The following is a 24,184-nucleotide window of genomic DNA, read 5'->3' as shown; positions in this document are numbered from 1 at the left end:
TTTTCTTTGTGGTGAGCCTTTATGTCAGGAGTAATCCAGGGTTTTTTCTGTGTGAAGAATGCCTCAAACACTTAACAGTTCTGGTGTTTGCAACATTCTTCAAACAGAAGTTGCTAAAGTCTGTTATACTGTGAGACTGTCAATGTCCTCCCTATGAGCAAAGCGCTTCCCACACAGATGTATCAAAACAATCCCTCAAAGCCTCATCAGCCTGTGGTGGGAGAGGTGATGAATTATATGCCTCCTTGGTGTTAGCATAATATAAATCCAGTATTTTAGTGTCTCTGTTGTAGCATGTAACATTGAAGACAAAGAGGTATGATTAAAGTCACTAGAAAAAGGAAGTGAAAGTATTTATATTCTATCCAATCCGGCCAGATGCCAGCATGACCATTTCTAGCAGGTTTAAAAGCTCTCTACACACAACTTCAAGATTATAATTGCTTTTTATTACCACAATACTGGTGTTGCTGCTGCTCTCTTCAAGTTTAATTTTGTGCTGCAGTTTCCCACTGTAGCCACTGGAGGGCAGGGAAGATTTCTGATTCTGATAACACCAACATCAGCGAGGCAAGACTCCATACCATACAGCAGGCCTTCAGTAAAATCTTGAAAATAAAGTGATAATTGATTGCTGCAGAATGTATTAAAGCTGGAGTTGGTAACGTTGGAGATATCGGCAAAAGTAAGTTATCTTTTCAAAGCATGGGCCTACAGCTGAAAAAACCCATTCCCTGATTTATTGATTGCTGTCGGGATGTAAAGAGAATTTCAACAAATATAACAAAATAAATAAATAAATAAATACATTTTTTTTTAAAAATGGCATAACAGAAGTAGGGAACAAAATTAATGAAAAAATCATTAAAAAAGAAGAACCGTTCTAGAAGTTAAAAAACAAAACAAAACAAAAAATACAACCATAACAACAATAAAAACAAAGGTCGGGAAACAGCATCTTTTCATCTGTACAATGAATAGCATCGGAATTATATTAGTTACATATAAACAAGTGCCCGTTTTCTTCTTTAGCATAATCAAAAAATGAATCTATTTTATTATGCTGATTTATTCATTCAGTATGTATGTCTAAGCTTCCTCACTTACAGGAGAGTCCGGCAGTGCCGTATCCCGCTTTTTTAAACTGCGGTGGACTGCGGCACACTTTTTGTCCAATCGCTGGCTGCTGTTGCCGGTGGCTTTCCAAATAAACCAATGATGTCAACGCGCAACAATTGGGGCGGAACTTCCGGTAACTCGTATAAACCAACTGAGGCCTGTCCATGCGGTTTTGATTGGACGTGGAGCTAACACCGAGAAGGTAAGAATGTAATATTGTCTTCAGTGGAACAGCTAGAGTCATTTAAAGCCTTGGTTTGTGTCTCAAAAGTCGCAAAAGAGACTTAGTTTTGTTTTAGTAGCAAAGAAATTCACCTACTGTGGAATAAAATGGCTCTCTTCATTGTGTGCTGTAGGGTGCTACTGAGCTAAATGCCGAAGTTTAGCACTAGCTAGATAGCTTAGCCAACCCACCAATCTTCCACATATTTGTTAATATTCGGTCTTTGCATAGCCTTTTTATATTTCGCGTAGCGCATTCTTTAAAAATATCTATATGCTGACTGGTTATCTTTTTCATACAATTTAGGTGGTCAAATAGCGCAATAGTCGACGCCGTGTATCAAGTTAGCTTGCCACGTTAGCAACGGTTATGCAACACAATAGCTTTCCAGCGTTGTACACGGCTCAAACGCTGTTCGGTATGGTCAGTAATCCGACCGTGTTGGCTAAGCTGGAACGCTACATCTCATCAGATTTGTATGTTACTATAATGTAGACCAGGTTTAATAAGTGCGTATTCGCGGTTTTTGCGAAATCTGGTAAGCGTATCTCAACCACCGGCCTCGCATTTTACAATGGGGTTTGCCGGGCGCATGCAACAATGCTAACGCTCAGTGTCGACTTTACGTCAGTGCTAGTATCACAATTGATGTGAAACCGAATCCATCTCGTATTGAACATATGGAAATTAATATATATATTTCAACCATCGAACAAACGTAACAGTGTACATGTTCTACGCACATGTGGGGAAACCGTGCTTAAAGACCGGTAACAACAGGTGGGCTTGGTTAACAGCCCCCCTGAAAACTCACCCCGGGGAGGGAGTTCAGCCATGCTAGACGACGGTCAGACATAGACTTAAAAACAACAAACTCTGTTTCTCCTAGTTTAGACAGACGCAATGGCCGAGAACGATGTTGAAAGCGAGCTGCTCGATTATGAAGAAGATGAGGAGCCACAAGGAGCCCCTGAGAGCGCAGCTCCTGCAGGGCAGAAGGAGATAAAGGGTTCCTACGTTTCCATCCACAGCTCTGGCTTCAGAGATTTTCTGCTCAAACCAGAGCTGCTCCGTGCCATCATTGACTGTGGTTTTGAGCATCCATCTGAAGGTGAGAGGAATTGTTATCTTCACTTGTTGTCTTTGAATAGGGCCTTTGTTTCCTTTGTCATAATAACACCAACCCTTAGTGTCCGTGTTATTAGCCAGTATGGACACTTGGTCATTGATCAAAAGATCTGGATGTGCCCTTGGAAACTGGAGGAGTGGCTTATTGTTTGTTGCATCAGTGTACACATTGCAAAAAAAGAAGTCTCAAACAAATCAAAAACTAGAGATCCACTGTTTTGCATTTGCTGGATCTGGTTTCCATGTCCTGTTCAATGTAACCATAAGAGCTGGATCGCCACATGTCTGAGTGCTTTGTACAATACCTTGAAAGTAATTGTTGCACCAACAATAATGTGAATGCTCTGCCCTAAATCATGTTTTGGTGTTTTTTTTTAAATGCAGTCCAGCATGAATGCATCCCTCAAGCTATCTTGGGCATGGACATCCTGTGCCAAGCCAAATCTGGTATGGGCAAGACTGCCGTGTTTGTGCTGGCCACGCTGCAGCAGATTGAACCCGTTGATGGACAGGTTAGTACACACGTTCAGCACACAAGGTTTATGTATTGGATCAAGTAAAAACTAGCATTCGTTTACACCCTCTAAATCTAGTCCCAGCATAGCAAGCTGAGTCCTTATCTCTCGTATCTCTACTCCTCAGGTCTCTGTATTAGTCATGTGCCACACACGAGAGCTGGCCTTCCAGATCAGTAAAGAGTATGAGCGTTTCTCCAAGTACATGCCCACAGTAAAGGCAGCAGTATTCTTTGGTGGGCTGGCCATCAAGAAGGACGAGGAGGTCTTGAAGAAGAACTGCCCTCACATCGTTGTCGGAACACCAGGCCGCATCCTCGCTCTCACCCGGAACAAGACCCTCAGTCTGAAGAACGTCAAGCATTTTGTCCTGGATGAGTGCGACAAAATGTTGGAGCAGCTAGGTGTGTTCTTTTCTCAAAATGTTTGCTGACATTTCTTCACAGTTCTCACTGACTGTACGTCAGTGTATCTGGTGAGGAAACCCACCCTCTGAGCACAGTATTTAAACAGGATCATGGCCATTATTCATTTGGATGCCTTTTTGTCTAACAGACATGAGGAGTGATGTACAGGAAATCTTCAGGATCACACCCCATGAGAAGCAGGTCATGATGTTCAGTGCAACTCTGAGCAAGGAAGTCCGACCAGTCTGCCGCAAATTCATGCAGGATGTGAGTGATCAATGAAGCGCTGCTTTCTCAGAATTTCCAATAACATTGTTTTTTTGTAAGAAAATTGATTGCATACATAGCTGCTGCACATGTGAATTTCACATAGTGCTACTGTAACTATATGCTCAACAAGTTTATTGACTGAGCCTCTGTCACCTCCTGTGCAGCCCATGGAAGTCTTTGTGGATGACGAGACCAAACTTACACTCCATGGCCTGCAACAGTACTACTCCAAGCTGAAGGACAGTGAGAAGAACCGCAAGCTCTTTGACCTGCTTGATGTATTGGAGTTCAACCAGGTAAAGTGATGGTGCACGGCCCTCCCAATAGCACTTTGCATATTGTTACTTAATTTTGCTAGATTTGAGAATTGTCAAACATACAAGTAATGGCTAAAACAAAATGAGTAATTTTATTATTTACGTGACTTTAAAATCTTATCACCAGGGTTTCCACAGACATCTGTTTTTACAGGGGTTATGTGCCAGACTGTTTCTAGGCTCTGAGTAGTTGTTAGGCATCCATTGGAGACTCCAGGAAGTTGCTGGTTTTGACACCCCCATAAAATGCCAAGTTTATGTTTTTACACTTTTTTTGTACAGACTAAATGAATGGATATCACATGAATTTGTGAGCTTTGTGTGTGCTATTGGGTGAATTACAGCTGTTTCCAATCTTTGTGCTAAGATAACTGGCTGCCGCTTGTAGCATACATTCAACATGCAGACATCAACGTGCTATCAAAGTTCTCATTTAGCTCTTAGCAAGGAAGTTAATCATATTTCCCAAAATGACTAACTATTCCTTGAAAGCAGTCACTAAGATAAATTTCACTGTAATTTAAAATCAGACTCAATGATGTGAAGGTGTCCCATCACGCGTCCAACCGGTGGTCAATTTTGCAGGCCAAGGCTGCCGAAGCTCTATTTCAGTGCCTTTGCTTTGCCTCTAGGTGGTGATCTTTGTCAAGTCAATCCAGCGCTGCATGGCCCTGTCCCAGCTTCTGGTGGAACAAAATTTCCCTGCCATTTCCATCCACAGGGGAATGGCTCAGGAGGAGAGGTGAGAGAGACACAATCTTCCACTTGCATACCCTCCCTCTTAAACATGTGTTCTGTTGAGCTCCAATGCTAAGTATGTTCATGGAGCATGAGGCCTCATCAGTTAACTCAACACATCATTGCCTTCAAAGGGGGTTGCTGTCCAGTAATGCCTGCAGCAGCTGTGTTGATAATTCTCTCCTGGCCTCTGCCCTCCCTCCGTAGGCTGTCTCGCTATCAGCAATTCAAGGACTTCCAAAGGCGGATCCTGGTGGCCACAAATCTCTTTGGCCGAGGGATGGACATCGAGCGGGTCAACATCGTCTTCAACTACGACATGCCTGAAGATTCTGACACCTATTTACACAGGGTGAGGGCTGTGGAGGGGTGATAGCTGCACATGTCTTTCCTTCAGTGTTTGTTCTGTGAAGCTTTTGCCAGGTTGCCATAACACCTATGGTATTACATTTTTGCTATATGAGGGATTTAACTCACTCAGACCTTCTGTGCACCCCTCAGGTTGCCCGTGCTGGTAGGTTTGGGACCAAAGGCTTGGCTATAACCTTTGTGTCCGACGAGACCGACGCCAAGACTCTGAACGATGTGCAGGACCGCTTTGAAGTCAATGTGGCTGAGCTGCCAGATGAGATTGACATCTCATCTTACAGTAAGTATTTCCATTTCTGAGTGGCTGCTGAAGTGCATTGATGCCCTTAATAAACATGTCCTGTTACCTGAGCCGTTGAATGATTCAAATTTTGTAATTAATGAGTTCAAAGCACTTTCTGATTAAAACGACACAGTCACTGCTGTCTGTTGCTGGGTTGCCGTAATCCAGTGAGATCTTGCCAGCTAAAGATCGCCCACAGCTAATCAGCTGGCTCTAGAAACCTTTAGAGACATCTTGGCAACTACAAACAGCAGTTGGTGCTGCCACGTAACCGTGGGGCTCTCATCAAAAGGAAACTGCCGTTACATGTTTAACCTGTTGGTGAAAAGTTGCTATGCTCAGCTGTTGCTCATTGCACTGATATTTTACATGCTCAACTCTTGTGTCTCCTCCTCTGTCCCTCTAGTCGAGCAGTCCAGATGAGTCCTCCAGCCAAGCAGAAGTCTCCTCTCCATGGATCTTGTGTCTCGTGTTTGGAAGTAGACGTACTTCACTGTTGATTTGAAAGCTCTGCTCTGTTCCTATGTTCACGAAACGTTTATTTTTATTGTCAGTCCTTGGGGACAAAGGGGTGTGGTCGATTTTAATTTGTCTTTTACTGTTTTTTTTTTTTTTGTTTTTGTTTTTCCTTTGCTTAATGACATTAAAACTTTTTATAAAATGCCATTTTTACTATTGTGGTCTCTTGTGGGGCTTTCCTTGTCTGTACCCCAATTCAATGATTTCAATGTCAATTAGAGCTTCAGGGAAAATTATAGAAAAGTACTTCTGAGGACATGTAAAAGTGATTCGTAGCCCCTTTTTAAATGTTCAACTTAGTTTGTATAGGAAGTTTTGTGTTTTTTGTTTTTTTCCCCACTGCAAGAGTTAATTGTTACAAAAATCAAGTAGTTGTGACCATTAAGTAAAACAATTTTAGCTTATATGGCAGCTTTCTATAAATTTCCAATTGAATGTCTCCAATAAAAGAAGTCACCAAGTGGAGTCCTGGTGGTGAATTTGCCAATTTTGATTTTAAATGTCATCAGTATACTGTATCGTGAAATAATCTGTTTCTTAGTATGTGTCTGAGGTTTTAAGAAATTTTACACAAACTTAAATCACAATGCCAAATTGTTTTGTTAAACAAGCAAAAACCACCTGGCAATGCCAGGATTTTATTCACACCAGCAGCATGGATCTGTTGGGCTGGCCACCACTGAAATTTTGTACATTCATGGGCCCAAGAGGATGAATCCCAATCACTTCAGTGGTCCATTGACTTTAAAATTTTTCCACTACTTTGGTTTACCTCCAAAACTGACATCCATGTCAACCTAGCATGCTAACATGCAGTGTAATTGTTGATGTTGGCATTTAGCTCAGAAAGCAGCTTCAGAGTTAGCATGACTGTAGATTTGGTGTGGTTAAGAATGACTTGAAACTCAACATTAGGTGATCATATCTACATGATTTCATATTAAAATACTGGACATCAAATGTAGGAATGAAAATTTCTTTATTGAAAAATGCAAAGTGATGAACTCATTCCAACTCTTAAACTCAAATGTGTGCTAGGTAACCGATTTTCAAGACAAGTAGTTGCGAGGAGCATGGAAAATTGAACATTTTAGGCTCTTTGTGAACAAATTTCTTTTAATATGTAATCTTAAAAAACACTGACTTATCATTACAGATTGTGTTAATGTACACTAGCAGATATGCAATCATCATGCTTCCAGCTTGGATCCGAACACTGTTTAGTTCAGTGCTAAACTATACATGGACTACTTCAGTATAACTTGGTAAAAGGATGGGCCCTTATACAGCAGATAGAACTACAAAGAAGGTAACAATGCATCTGTACATAGCTGCTCTATAGTGTCCTTTAACAAAACTAGACATACAGTACCAAAACCACAGCATCTACAAAGGCAAATAGCAATGGCGACATGGCATACCAAATACATCGTTTTAAATAACCAGTTCGAAACCCCCTTAGAGGGGCTAGAGGCAGCAGCTTCTTCACTAAGAAAGCTGAGATGGTAGAAAATGCAAATATTTTCCAGATTCACAGAAAACGGAGAACACGTCGAAGCCACTATCTTATGGCACAAGAGAAAACATATATAACGGTGCTTCAAATAGTTTAGAATCACCTGTTTTAAATGTGTATTCACTAAAGATGATAAAAAAAAAAAAAAATCAGTTTGAATTGACCTGTCAATCCCTCTGTTACTTCTGCTTGAGATAAAAGGACATAAATGAAGGCTGTCGTAAGGTGCGTGAACTTTAACTCAAGTCCAAGTCAAATAAGATGCTCGGGTCCTTCAGTCGTAGTCAAGGATTTTGGCCACAAAAATGGTAGAATAACACAGAATTCCTCTCCTTCAAAATGTCCTCAGAGGTTCTCATTGACCTCTGGCAGCACGTCCTCCGTAGAGCCGTGAAGCTCTTCTGACCCTGACAATGATGTCAACTGACAACACAGCCTTCAACTGCGCTTCTCAGAAACACACCACTTAAACCTGAAGAAGCATGAGTTATTGTTTCGTTTCAGTGAGCTGGCATGCTGCTCAATCACAGGCCAGATTGGGCACCACAGCGGTTCCACCCGCCAGTCACAAATTACATGTTTACCTCAGTACCCACAGTTTTCAAATTTTATTTTTATAGCAAAAGAGAGTGGCTGATTTTCTCTCGCTGCCCTTCAGAGTCAGGATTGTAATTTGCACAGAATTAGGCGCTCGACTTCTTGGCGCCAGAATCCCAGGCTTGTTCTTCTGGTGCTTGCTAAATGTCTCAGTTTCTTGTGGAGGCAAGGCAGGGGATGAGTCCAGCTGTGTAAACAACCTTTGACATATTCCCCACTAATGCATACAAAGCTTCAACCCATCAGGTTCAACTCTGTCTTTTTCTAGTACATAACTCCTCTTCTCCTGTAGCCTTCATCATCCATCATTAGATATAGCTATCTGACCGCTATGACCTCTGATGCGACCACGGGCTCAGGCCCCGGATCTGTGAGAGTCCTCTTCTCCCTCTCAAAGCTGACAGCTCTCAGCTGTTTTGTCCCTCTCAGATGCCCGTTTAGCCACGCCGATGCTCCAAACATAGCGGCACCGCCTTCCCTGGTGGCAGGCCACTTTGTCATCATGTCTGTTTCAACAATAAATACCAGTGAATAAATACCATAAAAAGACACGAGCCAGATCCTGTGAGAACATCTGAGATGCTCCTCCATCCTCTGCCATCACGATCCCAGTCTTGGCTCTCAAGTCTTCTCCGTGAGTCTTCATTTGGTTTATCAAGTCATTGGAGTGTACAGACATATGATTCCAGCTGGTTTCAGATTTGGCTCCAAAGCAATGTCAGACCAAATTTCTGTCGGTTCGTTGGGCCTTTTTTTTGCTCAGCAACTGATGTGAGTCCACACCACCAACAAGTTACACCAGCAGTTACGCTTGTATTTGTCAGCTCTTGCTCCAGTGTCCCCAACAAAAGTCTCAGAGTTCAAGGGACATTTGGTGCATGGCAGCAACACGGTGGCTGGTTACATCCATTTTTTCCATAAAGATTTTGTCAAACTCTGTAGAAGTCTAGCCAGGCCAGACGCAACTTTTTATCTACGCTAAAGCAGGGGCTGCTCACTTTGCTCTTTCCAAGTCGGAGATGCGCCCATCTGATTTCTTCTTCTTCTCCCCATTCCTCCCCAAATAATCTTCCAGAAAAGATGTTTTGACGTGTGCACCTCGCTTGCGTCTATTCATAGATACACTAAGGACAGCTATTCTATAATGGGGATCACTATGGGGGAGTTAATGTCTTTTTTGTGAGGGACTGTAGGTTGGGGGAGGGGGGGTGTGATACGACTAGTCGATGAACTTGTGTGTGTCTCCGTAGAGCCATCGCTGTGGAGGCATGGCGGCCTCATTGAGATGGTTGCACTCGTCGCTGCACTTGCAGGACTGGATGAACATCACAGACCTGTTGAAGCGTTCACCATCAGGGCAGGCGAAGGTCACGCTGGCAGTGCGTGTACGACGGGGTGAGCAGCAACGACCATCCCTACATACACCACAGTAGTTAGGCCTGTACAGGCGAGTGCTCCTGCAGCCGGCATAGGACAGACGATGTGGCTCAGGGGCCTTATGGGTACGAGAGCACTTCCTTCCTTTCTGTGGAGCAAGACAAAAGAAAGAAAAAGTGAATATTCCAGTGAAAGGAGATTAATAAGACTCCACAGCCATATGCTGGCATGATGACAAGCACAATGGTGGTTTGAGATGACAAAAGTGGTGAATCGTAGCCATTGCTGTCATCTTTACAGCCTTGCCACTAGCATGACTAAAAACATTTTCTTTGGTTCAGCTGTGATGCGAAACACTCTTCAGAAATGTCGAACAACCTGAACACTGCTTGCCAGTGAAAGCTTTGTAGGATCACATTGCCATTTGCTTGGAACCAGGACTGCCATACCCGCACAGCAGAATGAAATAACTCATTACTCAAGCTCCGAGACACGACTAACAAAGCTAATCCAGTTAAATGGAGAGACAGGGAAAAACAAAATAAAGGTCAGAACAACAAATGAGTGCCAGAGAGAGGAGCATGCCAACAATAGTTAAGGATTGACACTGATACACATTAACACCCACAGCAGCTCTGCAAACATTGGGAGAGCACAGAGAAACAGGTGCACAACAACCCATCAGCCTTGTGAGTGGCTCATGGCGGGAGGCTGAATGTTTCTGAGGGTGTTGTGTATGAAATGTGAGAGAGCAACAGAGTGGGCGAATCGAGTGCTCTTTAATTCACATAGCAAAGAGCCGCGGAGTGCGGCTGACAACCACAGTGTCGCAGGTTCAGTGTGGAAGAGCTGCAAACCCAACCCCCGCAGACAAATGAGGGGGGAGTTTTTCCTTTGTCACGTCTCTGAAAGTTCTATGTGAAACTCATTTCTGCTGTTTTGTTTCTAAGGACGAGCTACAGTGAGTTTCAGCTTTTTGAAATGAGAAATAGGGACATGATAGGCAGATTTTATGTCCCTCTGTTTCCAGTCTTTGGACTAAGCTAAGCGAGTTGGCTGCAGCATCATATTTACCATAAAGATATGAGAGTGGTATCAATCCCCTCATTTAACTTCACCAGAAAGCAAATAGGAGCATTTCCCAAAATGCTGAACCACTGGTTTAAGCTTTAAATTAGCTTCACCCACAGTGGGACAACCATGAACTGAGCATGAAAATGCAAAGAGGAGACGTGGCCTAAATCAACTCTGTCGTCATCCTGTGGGGGATGTTTCCCACACAGCAACAGAACCGTGAATAGACAGAATGGACTAGGAAGGGCTTCAGCAACAGAGGGATTCAGGGGCGGGGGCCGTATACATGCCATGATATTAATACCAATCTGACCCCTTGAAAGCAATCCTTTCCTGAATCTATTTAGCATAGTGGCTGGGCTGCATGGTTGTGGGCCATTAGAGGAAGGACTGTAATCTACCCCTTTATGAGAATCTTAAAAGCAGCAAACACATTCCTCACCTTGACAGGGATTGACATGGAGCTGCAGGGCCGAATGTTGCACAGGCGCGTCTCCTTGATCAGTTTACACCGGGCATTGTCATTGGTAACACGAGAGGAAACACCCATCCCACAGCTCCGAGAACACTGGGACCAGGAAGTGGTCTGAACCACACATTGATCTCCCACCTGCCTCCAGGCTGGAGAGAGATGAAAGGGAGGATGTGTGAGGGAGAACGACAATGGATAGGCAAAAATATGGAAGGTCTGAGAAAGAGAAGCCAGATCAGCAAAAGTAAAGCTTGGGGAAGAGGGTTGGTGGGAGCGAAGGAAAGGTCCAGAGATGCAAAGCACACTAGCCTCATTCACTGAACAGGCAACACTGACGCATAGAGAGGGTGATTACAGAGAGGGGAAAGCTGGGTGACAGAGGTATGTGCTGTATGAGAGCAGTGTGTGTGTATGTGTGTGTGTGAGAGAGAGAGAGCACCTCTGGTGTGCAAGGAGCCAGTGGAAAACAAGCCTCACATAAATGCTAACACACACGCAAATGCAGAGGGAAAGCTCACAGTGAGGCCGTTTGTGCGTCAGGAGGCTAAAATGGCTAAAACATAAACATGATGCATGACTGCGTAGAGGAAACAGACGGCGCTCTGAGGCGACACGGCGGCACCTTCTCTTACCTGCCAGGTGCTTGTTTCCACGGGGCTTGTCCCACTTGCGCCCCACCTCCACCAGCTCGTTGCCCAGGGTGTCCTTGTCCTTTTTGGGTTTGTAGGGGTACAGCTTCCGGTAAGGTTTCGGATAAGGCTTTGGGTAACGGTAGGCTGGGTAGGGAATGAAGGGGTAAGGTGGGTAGGCTGGAGGTTGGGGTCTGCGGTGCACTGGGGGCACGACGGTGGTTCCCTTGTGGCAGTCGACGGTGAGGCAGCACTGGCCTGGCACCTTGACCAGCTGCGGCGCAGGACAGGAAGGGGACGCCAGGGGCACATGGCTGGGGCAAAGGGGCACACAGCCCACCGCTCCATCGATGCAGGTGCACTGGTGCTTGCAACCGGCGCGGAAATTCTCCCCATTTTGATAAATCCTCCCATTGTATTCGCACGAGCGGCCCTCTGCCTTCGCTAAGTGAGAGGAAGGAAACAGACAGGCCGGTCAAAATACTTTGATGAGTAAAAGCACAGTGTTCAGATATCAAATAGCCTCCAAAGTCAAGTCTGAGGCTAATGATAACATAAATAACAGAACAAAAGAACAAACAGGAAGAGGCTCATATGTAAATGCATCTTTAATATGCACAGAAGGTGGATAAGAGGAGAGGGAGAGACACACTATCTCCAGATTTATGAAGCAAGCTCTATTCTTAGACCAGAGAGGAATTTTGACTTGTTTACAATGTCCTTCCCCCCTTGGTCCCTCAGAGGGACTCCCCACACAACACCCCGGATACCCCCCTTTATATAGAAACACCCCCAAATGAACACACATATAAAAATACCCCTGTGTGTGCATGTGTGTTTGTGTGTTTCATGGGGCTGTTTGTGTACACACTGAACTACTTATATAAATCCCAGAGTTGGCCAGGTTTCAGTCACAGCTCATGAAGGTGCTCTGTTTTTGAAACGTGGCACAGGCTTCAAACTTGAAGCCCCTATCAAAGAGAAAGTCCAGCCGCCTGGCTCGGAAGCCAGATTCCCCACCCTGAAGTTACACATTCCCCCACTCAACCCTGAGCTAAACTTCAAACTCTGCCCAATCTAAACCCAAAAACTCCTCATGCATCTGACCCTCCAAGCCCCTGCCTTCCCCTCTCCCTCTCAGCCTCCCCACCACCTCTGTGCTACGTACCCCTGCAGATGCCATGGGTACGGCCCACATCATTGCCATAGTTGCACTCCAGGCCTTTATGGTGGTCACAGGGCCGTCCTTCGTGGCAATCCTGGTTGAGCTGAGCGGCACACACCTTGCAGCAGCCACAGCCGTCTGGGACTGAGCTGACCCCTGGGGGGCAGGATGGAGGCCCCGCCGGACACTCACATACCACCGGGCAGCCAGCAGTCACCTACAGGAAGGGACATAGAGTGAATTTTGGCAAACCAACTTCATACAGTACATTTTCCATGTTAGGAGGAGCCACAGTGGAACCAAGTGGGACAATAGTTTGACTCATGTTACACTGATCACAGAAATTCCTCAAAGTGTGTGAGGCTTAAACATTTGCTGAATACCCAGCACTGTCCCAAGCCCCACAGGGATATCTGTAACCCTCTGTCGCCTTCCGCTTGGCATTCGCCAGGCAAGTGGGGATGAAAGGTACGTTCTTTGACCCAAAATTCCCCCACCCCACCCCTTCCTGCTCCTACATCTTTTGTTTCTCACCCCCACACACCAGCGCCACTCCAACAACTCCCAGCAGGTATTGAGATCACAGAGAGCTGCCAGTCTGACTGTCCATGGTCAGATCACATTAAGGGATCCCTTCCCGACTCTGCCATGGTCTGAACCCAGGCCAGGTCCTGGTGTGCCACTGACTCACTCTTGTGGGCCTCAGGTGGGCATGACGGTTGGATATGACTTTACATGCTATGCAGTGACAATAGCTTTCCATTTTTAGCATTACCACTGGCTATAACCTGGTCCTTGAAACATCCCCTACAAAAAGTCCCATATTATTCCTGCAGATATTTATAGTGTGCAGTGAGTTGATATTGACCTTAAGTGTATTTTTGTCTCCATTTGTATAACTGTTGGATAATATTACTGTCGGGTAATTTTGGGGCCACACAGAGATAGAAGCTTACGTACATACAGTTTGTAAAACGGTGAATTGGTTATGTTTTTTCAGGTTAAGAAACACACCTGACACAGAAGTCTCTTCCAAGTTTCATCAGTTCATTCACATTTAAATGAGTGTCTAAACTGTGGCTAATGAGGTAGACATAGGCAGCAGTGGAATAAGTGCTGTAACTTAGTGCAAATTTGAGCTGCTTGTACTTGTACTTTCCATTTCATGGTATTTCATCACATATCAGAGGGAAATACTGGTCTCTCTTGGACATTTATTTGACAGCTTTTATCTACCAGTTACTTTCCAGATTATGATTTTACAAAACATTATGATCTTATTGAGGATGATGCATAATTAAACTTTAAACCAGCCAACTGTATTTCAAATAGTAAAAACAGTAAATGCTACTTACACTTTAATGCATTAGTAATCCTATAATATAATATGCACACACAATTTATGCATTATGAGTACTTCTACTTTACAGTGCTCATCATTAACTATCCTGATACTCATTTTCCTGTGGGCCCCCTGAAACATCCCTCAAGGACCTCTTGTGGTCCCCAAAACCTGCTTTAAATAGCATCAAATGTTGCCCCATATTCCCCAAACAAACACCGAGTCCTGTTGGGAGAAAGTGTGTGTACAGTAGAGCTAGACCATTATTTTGACATGCAATATTCTCCAGCAAGGAGATGGATGAAAGATCAGGCTCTATGGCAATGTGACCAGACGAAAGCAGCAGCACAGGCACGTGAGTCTTTAGTCCTCAGTATTTACATGAAGCAGCGACAGAAAAATGAACTTCATACACTTACCAAGCCGACTGTCACCACTTGCAAGATAGCAAATAACAGCAGTAAGCCCATGCTGTTAGCTGATTCACACAGAAGACGAGAAACCGTTAAAACAACAGCAACTTATGTCACAGGAAAATAAATCCAACACCGGCTCAGAAACAATAGCTTTTGTCCACAATGGTTAAATCCGACATGCGCGACGGTCCTTAAACGTCCCTCATCACTTGCAAGTTTTCATCGATCAAAGTTTGAGGCTTGTTTTTATATCGGCCCCGTGCTTTTTATGGCAGCCACGCCCACCCCAGACTTCCTTTGACCAATTAGGAGGCACGCGCGCGCCAAGGTGTCCCAACGGGGAGGGAGAGGGCGGGGCTTGGAGCTCCAGCAAGCAGAGCTGTGGTTCGGGACGGGGGCGTGGCCAAGTATGAATGCAGTCATTCATAAAAATTCAGAATTACTACATTCCAAAGAGGACCTGGCTTCTGGGTGTTTATTTATTTATGTTTGAGCGAAAATAATATTTTCGATGCTTTAAAGTTCTTTTCACACACATACCTCTGTCCGGCTGCTGCTTTGTGAAAAGTAAAATAAATATACTCAGCTGCTAGTCTGTGCTACATTAATACTGGGGGCAGCCATGGAAAACAGCTCGGAATTTCCTTCCCCCACTTTATAAAAATACTTTTAGACAAGAGCTGGACAGATAAAGTACATGTACAAGGAGAGCAGAGTGTTCCTTGGAGCTGCGTATAACGACATGATTGAGTGATAGTGATGTTGAAAATGATTAAGATAATCTCCCCGTGCAATTCATCACTCTCTTTTCCTCCCTCCATATCCTGTCTTTAGCCCCCACATCCCTTTTACCTAGTCAGAGGTTCCCAGGCCACCTCTCTCCACACACACACACACACACACACACACACACACACACACACACACACACACACAAACAGCCACCCATGTAAACAGACAAGAATTTAGTTCATTTGCTTGAAGGTTTTCCTTGAAGAGTGCAGAGCGGAGGTGAGGACCGCCTGGATAATCTTCCTGTCATCCCCGCAGACACGCACTCAGGAAACCAGCCATCTGCAGGACCTGAGCTGGTGGCGAGCATACACACTGATACTCTATGTGAGAGGGTTAAATACATATTCAACATTTATGCACTCTCAAACACACTGACACTACATTAAACTGTTCACCAGTGGCACAAGCACAAGCAGTGGGCTGCTTGTTGAAGTACAGTGAGAGGGACTGTGGGTGGCTAAATTGTTGTTTTCCCTTGCAGTTCCCCTAAAATGTATCATTAAGCAGAGGGATGCCTGCAGTCATTTGTGTCAACAGGGAAGATCATCCCTCCTCATCCTCTGTAAACCACCCCTGCACTTAACCAAATGGCTACATGTAGAGTGGTGCTTTCAGTGGTCTTGTGCTGCACACTTGCACTTGCATACACCTCTTGAAGGGATACTTGCATTTGCATAACATCAACTCACTCCAAAAGCACTTAACGCAGACGTACAAAAGCACATACAGACTTAGCTGTGTTTTGTGCCTCTCGTGTTACCATTACACTCGAGTCACAGACTGAAGCATCTAATTTTCTGAAAAATAAACACCCAGAAAACCACTTGAAAATTCCGACAGCTGTTCTGAAAGTTTTTCCTGAATCCTCAGGGACTCTTCTAACCATCTGTTGGACAGTCAAACAGGATTTTTAACTTGTACCAAATTGTAATTTAAAACAAAATAAGACACTAATACACGTTGTGCAACAAGACTACGAGTCTGCAGCCGTGCCAGCAGCTCTGAGGCTTTGCCAGCATGCTCACAATGACAATGAACATGAGAATGCTAACATCTTATGGTTTAGCAGGTGCAGTTTTTATCATGCATGATCTTGCTTTAGCATGTTAGCATGCTAACCTTTTTCCGGTTAGAAGTGAACACATCCAAGTGATTATATCCACCAAATGGTTGCAGAGACATTTATTAAAAACTTCAAATGTTAACCTGCTGGTAACACCAGAGGTTAAGTCAAGGGACACCTTACTCAGGGGCATACATCCTGAGGGAACGGTGAACGTCTGTGCCAAATTTCCTGGCAATCTATCCAAGAGTTGCTGAGATATTTCAGTCGGGACCAAAGCGGCGGACCGACCAGCAGGTTGACATTGCCATGATAGAGCCGTGCCGCTAGCATGGCTAACAAACCAGCAAGTCTGGGGTTATGTAACTTTCTTCTACTTAGACATTTGCAACTTGAAAAACTAATTTTAAAGCCAATTTCTTATGCAACAGGCTAAATCCTAATCATCTAGATGGTGACAAGAGTCATGAAATACCATCAGAATAAGTTCTGTTAATCTAATATTCTTCAGAAAAAGAGACTCTGTGACTTTGATGTAATGGTCACACCTGACGCACAGCCTGTGGCTCATACATACCTTCGTACATGCAGTACACTGTACACAGAATATGCTCACACACAGAGGCCTACACAGAGAGCAAAATTATGTATTCGCCAAGCTTCCATCCTCTTCCCACACAATCCGTCTCTCTCTGTCAGTGCGCGGAGATGATGTAACAGGGCCGCATAAACAAACCCAACATGTAGAGAGAAAATGAAGAAAAACCACTGGACTCTCTGAAGCTTGTGTGTGTGTGTGAGAGTGAGAGTGTGTGTCTTTGCACCCACCCTCTCATACAGAGAGAGAAATATGTTTTTGTTGTATTCATATTTAAGTTCCATTGACTCATCAAAGAATGTGTCCTTTCCACTTTGGTCTCGGTGGCTTCCATCCTAGACATAAACAAACATGCAGAATTTCCAACACACCAAAGTGGAGGCATTCATCAGCTCTTGGGGATACTAAACACTGCTACTGGGAAGTTGCCCTGCGCTGTGACCTTTACATTCTGAGCTGACAGTGAGCGTTAACTCGTAATGGTTAAAGTGACACAAGTCTGCTTTAAGAGTTCACTGGAAAACCTCCCTGTCGCTACTATTAAAAAGTCAAAGGAATGATTGGAGGAAGAGGGAGGGAGGGAGGGAGGGAGGGAGAGGGTAAAAACAGGGGGGAAAAGGCGAGCAGCGGCAGGTGAGAAACAGATCAAACCTTCAAAAACAAGTCAGTGGAAATAAAAGGCAGACAGTGTGTGGGTGAGGGAGAGAGAGGTGTGAGGCACATGATAGAGCCGTGGAAATATTAGAAAGTAGATAGAACAGGATAGTGGAGTGAGGTCAGTGGAACAAAAGCAGCTCTGATTCTGTGGCACAAAGAGCACAACACCGTGAGTGAGGCAGAAAAGGTGGTGGTGCTGACGTGAGGAAAGCTTCGTGTGTCTGGGAGAAAGAGTGTGTTTGTACATGGGGGGAATGCAAGTGGAGAGGAGGGGCAGAGGAAGACAGGTGTGGAGTGTTTGTCTAGGAGAGCAGCTGCCACACCTGCCGCGACACTCCTCCAACGCTTTATATCCTACGGCCTGCAAACACACATCAGTGTGTGCACAGGTACACACACACGATTTTCTCAGGCCGATCCAGAATTTAAGAACTTCATCATGAGTTTACATCATTTCAGGGAATTAAAGCCGTACATGGAATTCCAACAAATCGTTTTTTTAATTTAAAATGTCTTTAGCTGCAAAGCTTTGTGATGTCAAAGCAGTGTAACAGCCTGACAGTCTCCTCTGTCCACTCTACAAAATATCACTCCACACTTCTTTAGGTGCAAGACAGATGCCTTTATTATATAACACTTTGTAAGGGGGGAGGGGATTAAAAAAGGGGCATGGTACTGCAATTTTTCATAGTCTGAACAGCTGAGGGCCTTTTATTTATTTTCTCATTCTAAATTCCAGTTGTTTCTCATCTCCAGCTTCACTGACTGTCAAATAAAGGCAGCATATATATATTTAATCAGACTTCCTTTATAGTTCCATGAACAGGTACATGAAAAGGCAGGTGATACCTGTTAGTATAAATCTATAAGTGGACAGTATACGACTCCAGCTCGTACAGATTAAATGTAGACTTCACATCTTCAATACACGTGGGAGTGTCAGTAGATTATTCTCTTGTGATTCTTGATATTAGCTACAGGTGAAAAGAGTCTTTTTAACCTCCAACTTAGCAAATCCTAGCACGCTAACATGCTGAATTAAGGTAGTGATCACCGCCTGTGCTGAACACCACCACGTTAACGCTGTCGCTGTGAGCACGTTAGCATGCCGACTTTAGGCCCAGTGGGTGTTTAGAGCTATAAGCTCAGTACAGCCTTGTTTTATTTTTTGCTCTACCTCTGCTATATTTTCTATTCTTTACCGCTACTTTTGTTATGATTATGGTTTTTATTCTCTTTTTATATGTCTCATTGTTGTCTGCACTCCTTCCCTCTGTCTGAAAATGGCTCTAAAACATGTTTTTTTTTTTTTTTTAAAGAGCACAACCACTTTGGCAAAGCGAAGTAAATTTGTTCTTTGCATCCGTATCAACATATCATTACCATCATATTTCGTCTGAAATTTCTATGTATGTATGTATGTATGTGTGTGTGTGTGTGTGTGTGTGTGTATGTGTGTGCAACATGGACAGATATAAATAAGGTGACTGGAAGAAAAAGAAAGGCACAGAGTGCACAGCCTGTTCCAAAACAGAAGAAGAAAGAAAAAACGAGGGAAAGGGGAGAGAAAAACAAGCAAAGGGAGAGGTTAGGAGAGTGCCAGTAAGAAAGGATGGTGGTGGTGGTGGTTGGGGAGGGGGGGGCAAGGAATTTAAGTCCCAAAGTTATTTTTAACCCAAGAACAGGAACTCTACTGTTGACTTCCCAAACACTGAAACATAGATCGGTAAAAGAGTCGAGCTGGGAAAAAGGAGACAGGGAGGGTACGCGCACACAAACATTCACACAGCTGTCAGGTGTGTCATCCCATACGTGTTACATCCAAGCACATTCCTGTCAACATCTGCTGTGTTACAGGCTCACAAATCCACACTCTCACCAGGACGTGTGGCAGCGTACTCATCGTGATGTAAATACAGAGTGTCGCTCTGTGTTTTAAGACATTCAAGGACAGATGAGAAAGGCAGTCATTTGCACTTCTATTTGTACAATTCCTGTTTTTACACACACACACACACACACATATATATATGTATATATATCATTTGGCCTGATCCACTATAATCAAGAGATGGTGTACATAAGGAACAGACAGAATATTTAAATTACAGGCCAATGGTAAGTGTAGACAGAAAGAAAGAGGAGTCATCGCAACTTTTAAAAAAAGAAAAAGGACACGTGAGGAGACTAAGAAATCACAGCGGATTCAGTTTCACGCTAATTGAAATAAACACAAGGTCAACCGTCATCATCTCTTTGGCACAATCTGCTCAACAGCAGGCTGTATACTGTGTGCTTTTCCACCGGGGACGCCAATGGGCTGTTATTATCAAATAAAGACATCTGGATTTATGGCAGGGAGCTGGGACAAAACTAACACACCCTGCCATTCATGCCTGCTTTGTCAGAGGCTGTTATGAAACCTCAGCTTCATCAATGGCTGTTGTATTCCCAACTGCAGGCTGGATGGGAGTGGGAGTAAACAGCCCTGAAGAGGAGAACAGTCAGGTGCAGCAGTTACAACTATCTCAGGAAGTCGTTATCTGTCAGGAGACACGCAGCACAGTTTGCTCTGCGTCACAGAGTATCGTTTCCTCTTGACCTTTAGCCCGGGACAGCGCCCTCTGTGACGAGGAGGTCAGCCTTAACACGCACTCCAGGCCGTGGCGCTCCTGATGGGGTCAGAGGAAACTGGGTCACCTGTACCTGTTGGTCAGTGGATATGTATCTTACTGAAGCTGCCCACCACCCAAGGCAAGGTCAGGCCCTCCCCTCTGGACCCCCCCACCCCCCCCACCCCTCACCTTCCCCCTGCGTCTTTGCCCTCCCCTCACCTCCAAGGTGTCACAGAGAGCACCCTTGTTCTAGCTCTCGCCTCCTTTCCACCGGGACCCCTCAAAAATCCCAGATATCCCTGCAATTTCCGGTGCAATGTTTATTTGGCAGAAAGAGGGCTGGGGGGCGATCTGTGTTGAAAAAAGAGCCTCACTCACAAACAGTTTGGGCTGCGTTTGAGGGTAAACATGTGCAGGAGGGGGATGTGAGGCGAGCGGTAAGAGGGACTGAGGCCGGTGTGTTCTGGTCCTGACACACAGATCCCACCTCAGCAGGGACACAGAGCACGGCTCTGTTCAGGCCCCAACTGCCACAGTCTAATAAACATGCCCCCGCCACCTCCTGTCTGTTCCATGGACATCGCCCTCTGCTGGAGGACTGAGGACATGACAGAAAAACACAGCAGAGCAAACACACCATGAGCCTGAAATAAACATCTCTCTCAGCGCTGTGATAACTTAACAAGTGAGATTTGTCGAGTAATTTCATGCACCGTACGGGGGACGGATGCAATGCCATGAACATTTCCAGAACAGTGCTTCTTAACCTTTTTAATCTAACATACCCCACAGTGCCAATACATCAGCACCACCCATCATGTTCCAAATGTCTTTATTTGAATTGATCTTTAAACTTGATGTTATCAAACCATTAATTCTATGAGAGTAGATATTGTTACAGTATGTTTTCATACAAGTGAACTCTCAGTGTTTAGGCGAGTGTTTAGACGTGTAGCGTCCCTCTTTTTGATGCTGCCTCGCCAGCACACTGCTGCGTAGAAGAGGGCACTTGCCACCACAGTCTGGTAGAACATCTGCTGCATCTTTTTGCAGATGTTGAAGGACGCCAGCCTTCTGAGGAAGTACAGTCGGCTCTGTCCTCTCCTGCACAGAGCATCTGCGTTGGCAGTCCAGTCCATTTTATCATCCAGCTGCACTCCCAGGTATTTGTAGGTCCGTACAAACTCCACACAGTCCCCTTTGATGGTCACAGGCCCCAGATGAGGCCTGGGCCTCCTGAAGTCCACCACCATCTCCCTGGTCTTGGTGGTGTTGAGGTGCATGTGGTTGGAGTCGCACCATGTGACAAAGTCCTGGGTCAGTGTCCTGTACTCTTCCTCCTGTCCACTCCTGATACAGCCCACGATAGCAATGTCATCATAGCAGTGTCGTCAAGGCGTCATCAGGGCTCTCAATTGCAGCGCATGGTGTTCAGCAGAATAAATACGTCCTTGTATAATTGTAAATCAAATCAGAATTTTTCTTTTTTTCAAATTCGTTGAGCTAGTGTGAAATCTTTCCACATACCCTCTGCCAACTGCAGAAGTACGCCCCTGGGCTGCAGGTACCCATGGCTACATAATGCAAGGAGTTTATGTTACGTGTCCCCCTGTATGGAATATGTTAGGAGTAAAAGACGTGACATAATAATGCATACAGATGAACAGCTCCACCTACTACTCAACAAAATCCTTGTATCTTCATAGAGGTCAGTTTGTTGCAGTGATGGTTTGCTGGATTGCATCAGACTGTACAAGTGTTTGTCTTACTGTGTCCACTTCTTGATGAATCTCATTAAGGGAACAATCAATTAAGCTGTAGAATAACCTTCACAGATCTTTTAGTGTACCCATACAGTCTTAATATGTTTAAAAAAAACTCATTCGGTCAGAACATAACGAGATAGAAATCTGAAACGAGGGTCTGTATTCAATCACAGCTTGCAGACCTTGAGGGAGTCAGGGGTCTCCCTGCTTTGGCTGGCCGACAGCATCTCACATCCTCCTCGATGAGATCGGCTGCAGCAGCGGTACAGGTAGTGAATGGGTGGGGGCATCAGGGAAGGAGCGGGGTGAGGGCGGGGGGGAATTTTCAGGGAGCAGGAAGGGCACATGTAGGAGGGAGTCCGACTGACTGATGGGAGGTAGGAAATGGGGCCGTCTGTCTCTCCTGTGGCTTGCCGCTGTGTCTTGCTCCCGGTGGCCCATCACCCCCCTGCATCTGGACACAAACAGCCGCTGCTGGTTGTTTGTAGTGACCGAGTCCCTCCCATGGCTATCTGCAATGCCCAGACTTTGCAGCCACTCACACAGCTTGGCGTCTCCTTCTCTCTCAGTGAGGGATGGCGCAACATATTTCTGTTTCCCTGCACAGTCCACCTTATAGCTCCTCTTTCTCCTGTTTTGATGCTGCTTTTCTTTGATCGCTGGGTCCTCTGATGTCTGAAGTGGAGTCACCAATCTGCCCTGTCTGCCTCTGTTTCTGCCACTGGGTCGTGCAGGTGGATAAAGGTGAGAAAACAGCTGTCTGTCCTGCTGCCTGCATTGTGCCTGAGGGCTTGCTGGCACTCTGGACTGTGTGTCAAAAAATCCTGACCTAAACACAGATCTCCCGTGCTGATGTGAGTCCACTTCAGGCTGAAGTACATTCAACACTGTCCTGGTCTGAATATCCTCTGGAAGCACATCATTGCACCCCAGCGGACACATGACTGTGCGAGCATGGCTGCCTGTCTGTATGTCCGTGAAGATGTGTGTATCTGAAGCTTCAATGGAGTGTGTGCTCGCAGGCAGCACAGCTCTGGACCTGCAGAATATAGAGCGCAGTCGTCTGTGTGGGGGCAGGTTGGCAGAGAGCCCAGGCAGTCCGATGCTGCGAAACAGCGGAGGAGGTCCAAGACTGGAAGAGGGTCTTGAAATTCCAACTCTTCTCTCAATGCTTTTATGCATCCTGTTCAAAAGTGTTCAGATACTTCCTGTGCACACATCCACAAGAGTGCAAAGTGAGGGTGATCAAGAGGACTTTGCCCTGTATTTATAAAAGCAATCTTCTTTACAGCTTCATTCCTCTAAGAAAAAAACATGTCCAAATGGCAGTGGTTTCGTTTCTGCAGCAACAAGATGTGACACAAAGAAAAAGAAAATAGCTGGAGGCAGAAGTAAGTGAGCAGGGCTGTGACGGCTGAGTGAAACGTGTTTGAATCAGCCGTACAACACAGAGGGAGCCTGACTCTTCATCCATGCAAAAGGATGTTTGTGGCTCTCGTGATGCATGACCATGCCTCTTAGTCAAAGTCACTCCAAGAACCAAGGCTTTTCCTCCATCCTCTTATGCTCATCATCTACTCCTGGACGTGGTTTACAACACTGACTTGCCTTCTCCTCTTGAGGATGACAATATTATCCCTGTCAGATGGTTCATCTGTGGTCCTCTCTGTGTTGTTCAGTCTCTTTGAGTCTTTTTTCACTGAGCCTAGGATGACACCCATCTCGACTCCAAACAACCCACCCACCTTCTCTCTCTTTCATCCTGTTGCCCTCTTGGACATGAAAGGCACAGTCCATCAACTATTCCATCTCAATAAATTATGAATTAATCCTGAGCAGAGAACAGGGGATGTTATTCATTTACCAAAAATAAATAAATTAAATTAAATTTTAAAAATGGATCAATGCATTGCTTTTTTATTTTTCATATTCATAACAACACAAGAAAAATACAAAACCCAAGTGTTTCTTCTAGTCATGTTATCGCAGATATTTACAGGCTGTCTTTCTACAACAGAGTCTGTTGTCTAAAATGATATCGTGCTGCCCATATTTCAAGGCAGCTCCTGATTTAGAGGAATAGTTTGACATGACATTCTTGCTAAGAGTTAGATGAGAAGATTCACACTCTCATGTCTGTGCACTATTTATGAAGCCAGGAGGCAATTAGCATTTTTCTTTTGGTTAATTAAACCATCTGAGAAGTTTGGTGAA

General features: G+C 44.8%; 2 protein-coding genes across 3 annotated transcripts; one reads left to right on the top strand and one right to left on the bottom strand.

Annotated features, from left to right (window-relative positions):
* The first annotated feature begins 1,246 nt into the window (after positions 1-1,246).
* Positions 1,247-6,353, top strand: ddx39ab (DEAD (Asp-Glu-Ala-Asp) box polypeptide 39Ab). 2 transcript variants are annotated; one of them, XM_076752203.1, is made up of 10 exons: positions 1,247-1,321; positions 2,232-2,453; positions 2,855-2,982; positions 3,113-3,389; positions 3,541-3,659; positions 3,827-3,958; positions 4,612-4,721; positions 4,925-5,069; positions 5,219-5,366; positions 5,776-6,353. In XM_076752203.1, the coding sequence occupies exons 2-10, from the start codon at positions 2,246-2,248 to the stop codon at positions 5,790-5,792; spliced, it is 1,284 nt and encodes a 427-aa protein (XP_076608318.1). In that variant the 5' UTR covers positions 1,247-1,321; positions 2,232-2,245; the 3' UTR covers positions 5,793-6,353. The 2 variants fall into 2 exon arrangements, with proteins under 2 accessions (XP_076608318.1, XP_076608319.1); XM_076752204.1 differs by having other exon boundaries at positions 1,253-1,321; positions 2,237-2,453.
* A 496-nt stretch (positions 6,354-6,849) lies between these two features.
* LOC143333841 (CCN family member 1) lies at positions 6,850-14,697 on the bottom strand. The gene is made up of 5 exons (XM_076752205.1): positions 14,480-14,697; positions 12,722-12,935; positions 11,557-11,997; positions 10,895-11,073; positions 6,850-9,526 (listed from the first exon to the last, which is right to left on the bottom strand). The coding sequence occupies exons 1-5, from the start codon at positions 14,528-14,530 to the stop codon at positions 9,221-9,223; spliced, it is 1,191 nt and encodes a 396-aa protein (XP_076608320.1). The 5' UTR covers positions 14,531-14,697; the 3' UTR covers positions 6,850-9,220.
* Positions 14,698-24,184: the final 9,487 nt, after the last annotated feature.

This window comes from Chaetodon auriga, chromosome 16 (assembly GCF_051107435.1).
Source record: "Chaetodon auriga isolate fChaAug3 chromosome 16, fChaAug3.hap1, whole genome shotgun sequence".
NCBI classification, from domain to species: domain Eukaryota; kingdom Metazoa; phylum Chordata; class Actinopteri; order Chaetodontiformes; family Chaetodontidae; genus Chaetodon; species Chaetodon auriga.
The sequence above is the reverse complement of the archived record's forward strand: the minus strand, read 5'-3'. Positions and strand labels throughout refer to the sequence as shown.

Excerpts from the sequence above, each read along its gene's own strand:
- ddx39ab (XM_076752203.1), top strand. The coding sequence starts at position 2,246 with ATGGCCGAGAACGATGTTGAAAGCGAGCTGCTCGATTATGAAGAAGAT. Across the intron at positions 3,959-4,611 it reads ATGTATTGGAGTTCAACCAG|GTGGTGATCTTTGTCAAGTC; the intron begins GTAAAGTGATGG and ends CTTTGCCTCTAG. Across the intron at positions 4,722-4,924 it reads GGAATGGCTCAGGAGGAGAG|GCTGTCTCGCTATCAGCAAT; the intron begins GTGAGAGAGACA and ends CTCCCTCCGTAG.
- LOC143333841 (XM_076752205.1), bottom strand. The coding sequence starts at position 14,530 with ATGGGCTTACTGCTGTTATTTGCTATCTTGCAAGTGGTGACAGTCGGC. Across the intron at positions 11,998-12,721 it reads TACCCATGGCATCTGCAGGG|CGAAGGCAGAGGGCCGCTCG; the intron begins GTACGTAGCACA and ends CCTCTCACTTAG. Across the intron at positions 11,074-11,556 it reads TGGAAACAAGCACCTGGCAG|CCTGGAGGCAGGTGGGAGAT; the intron begins GTAAGAGAAGGT and ends ATCTCTCTCCAG.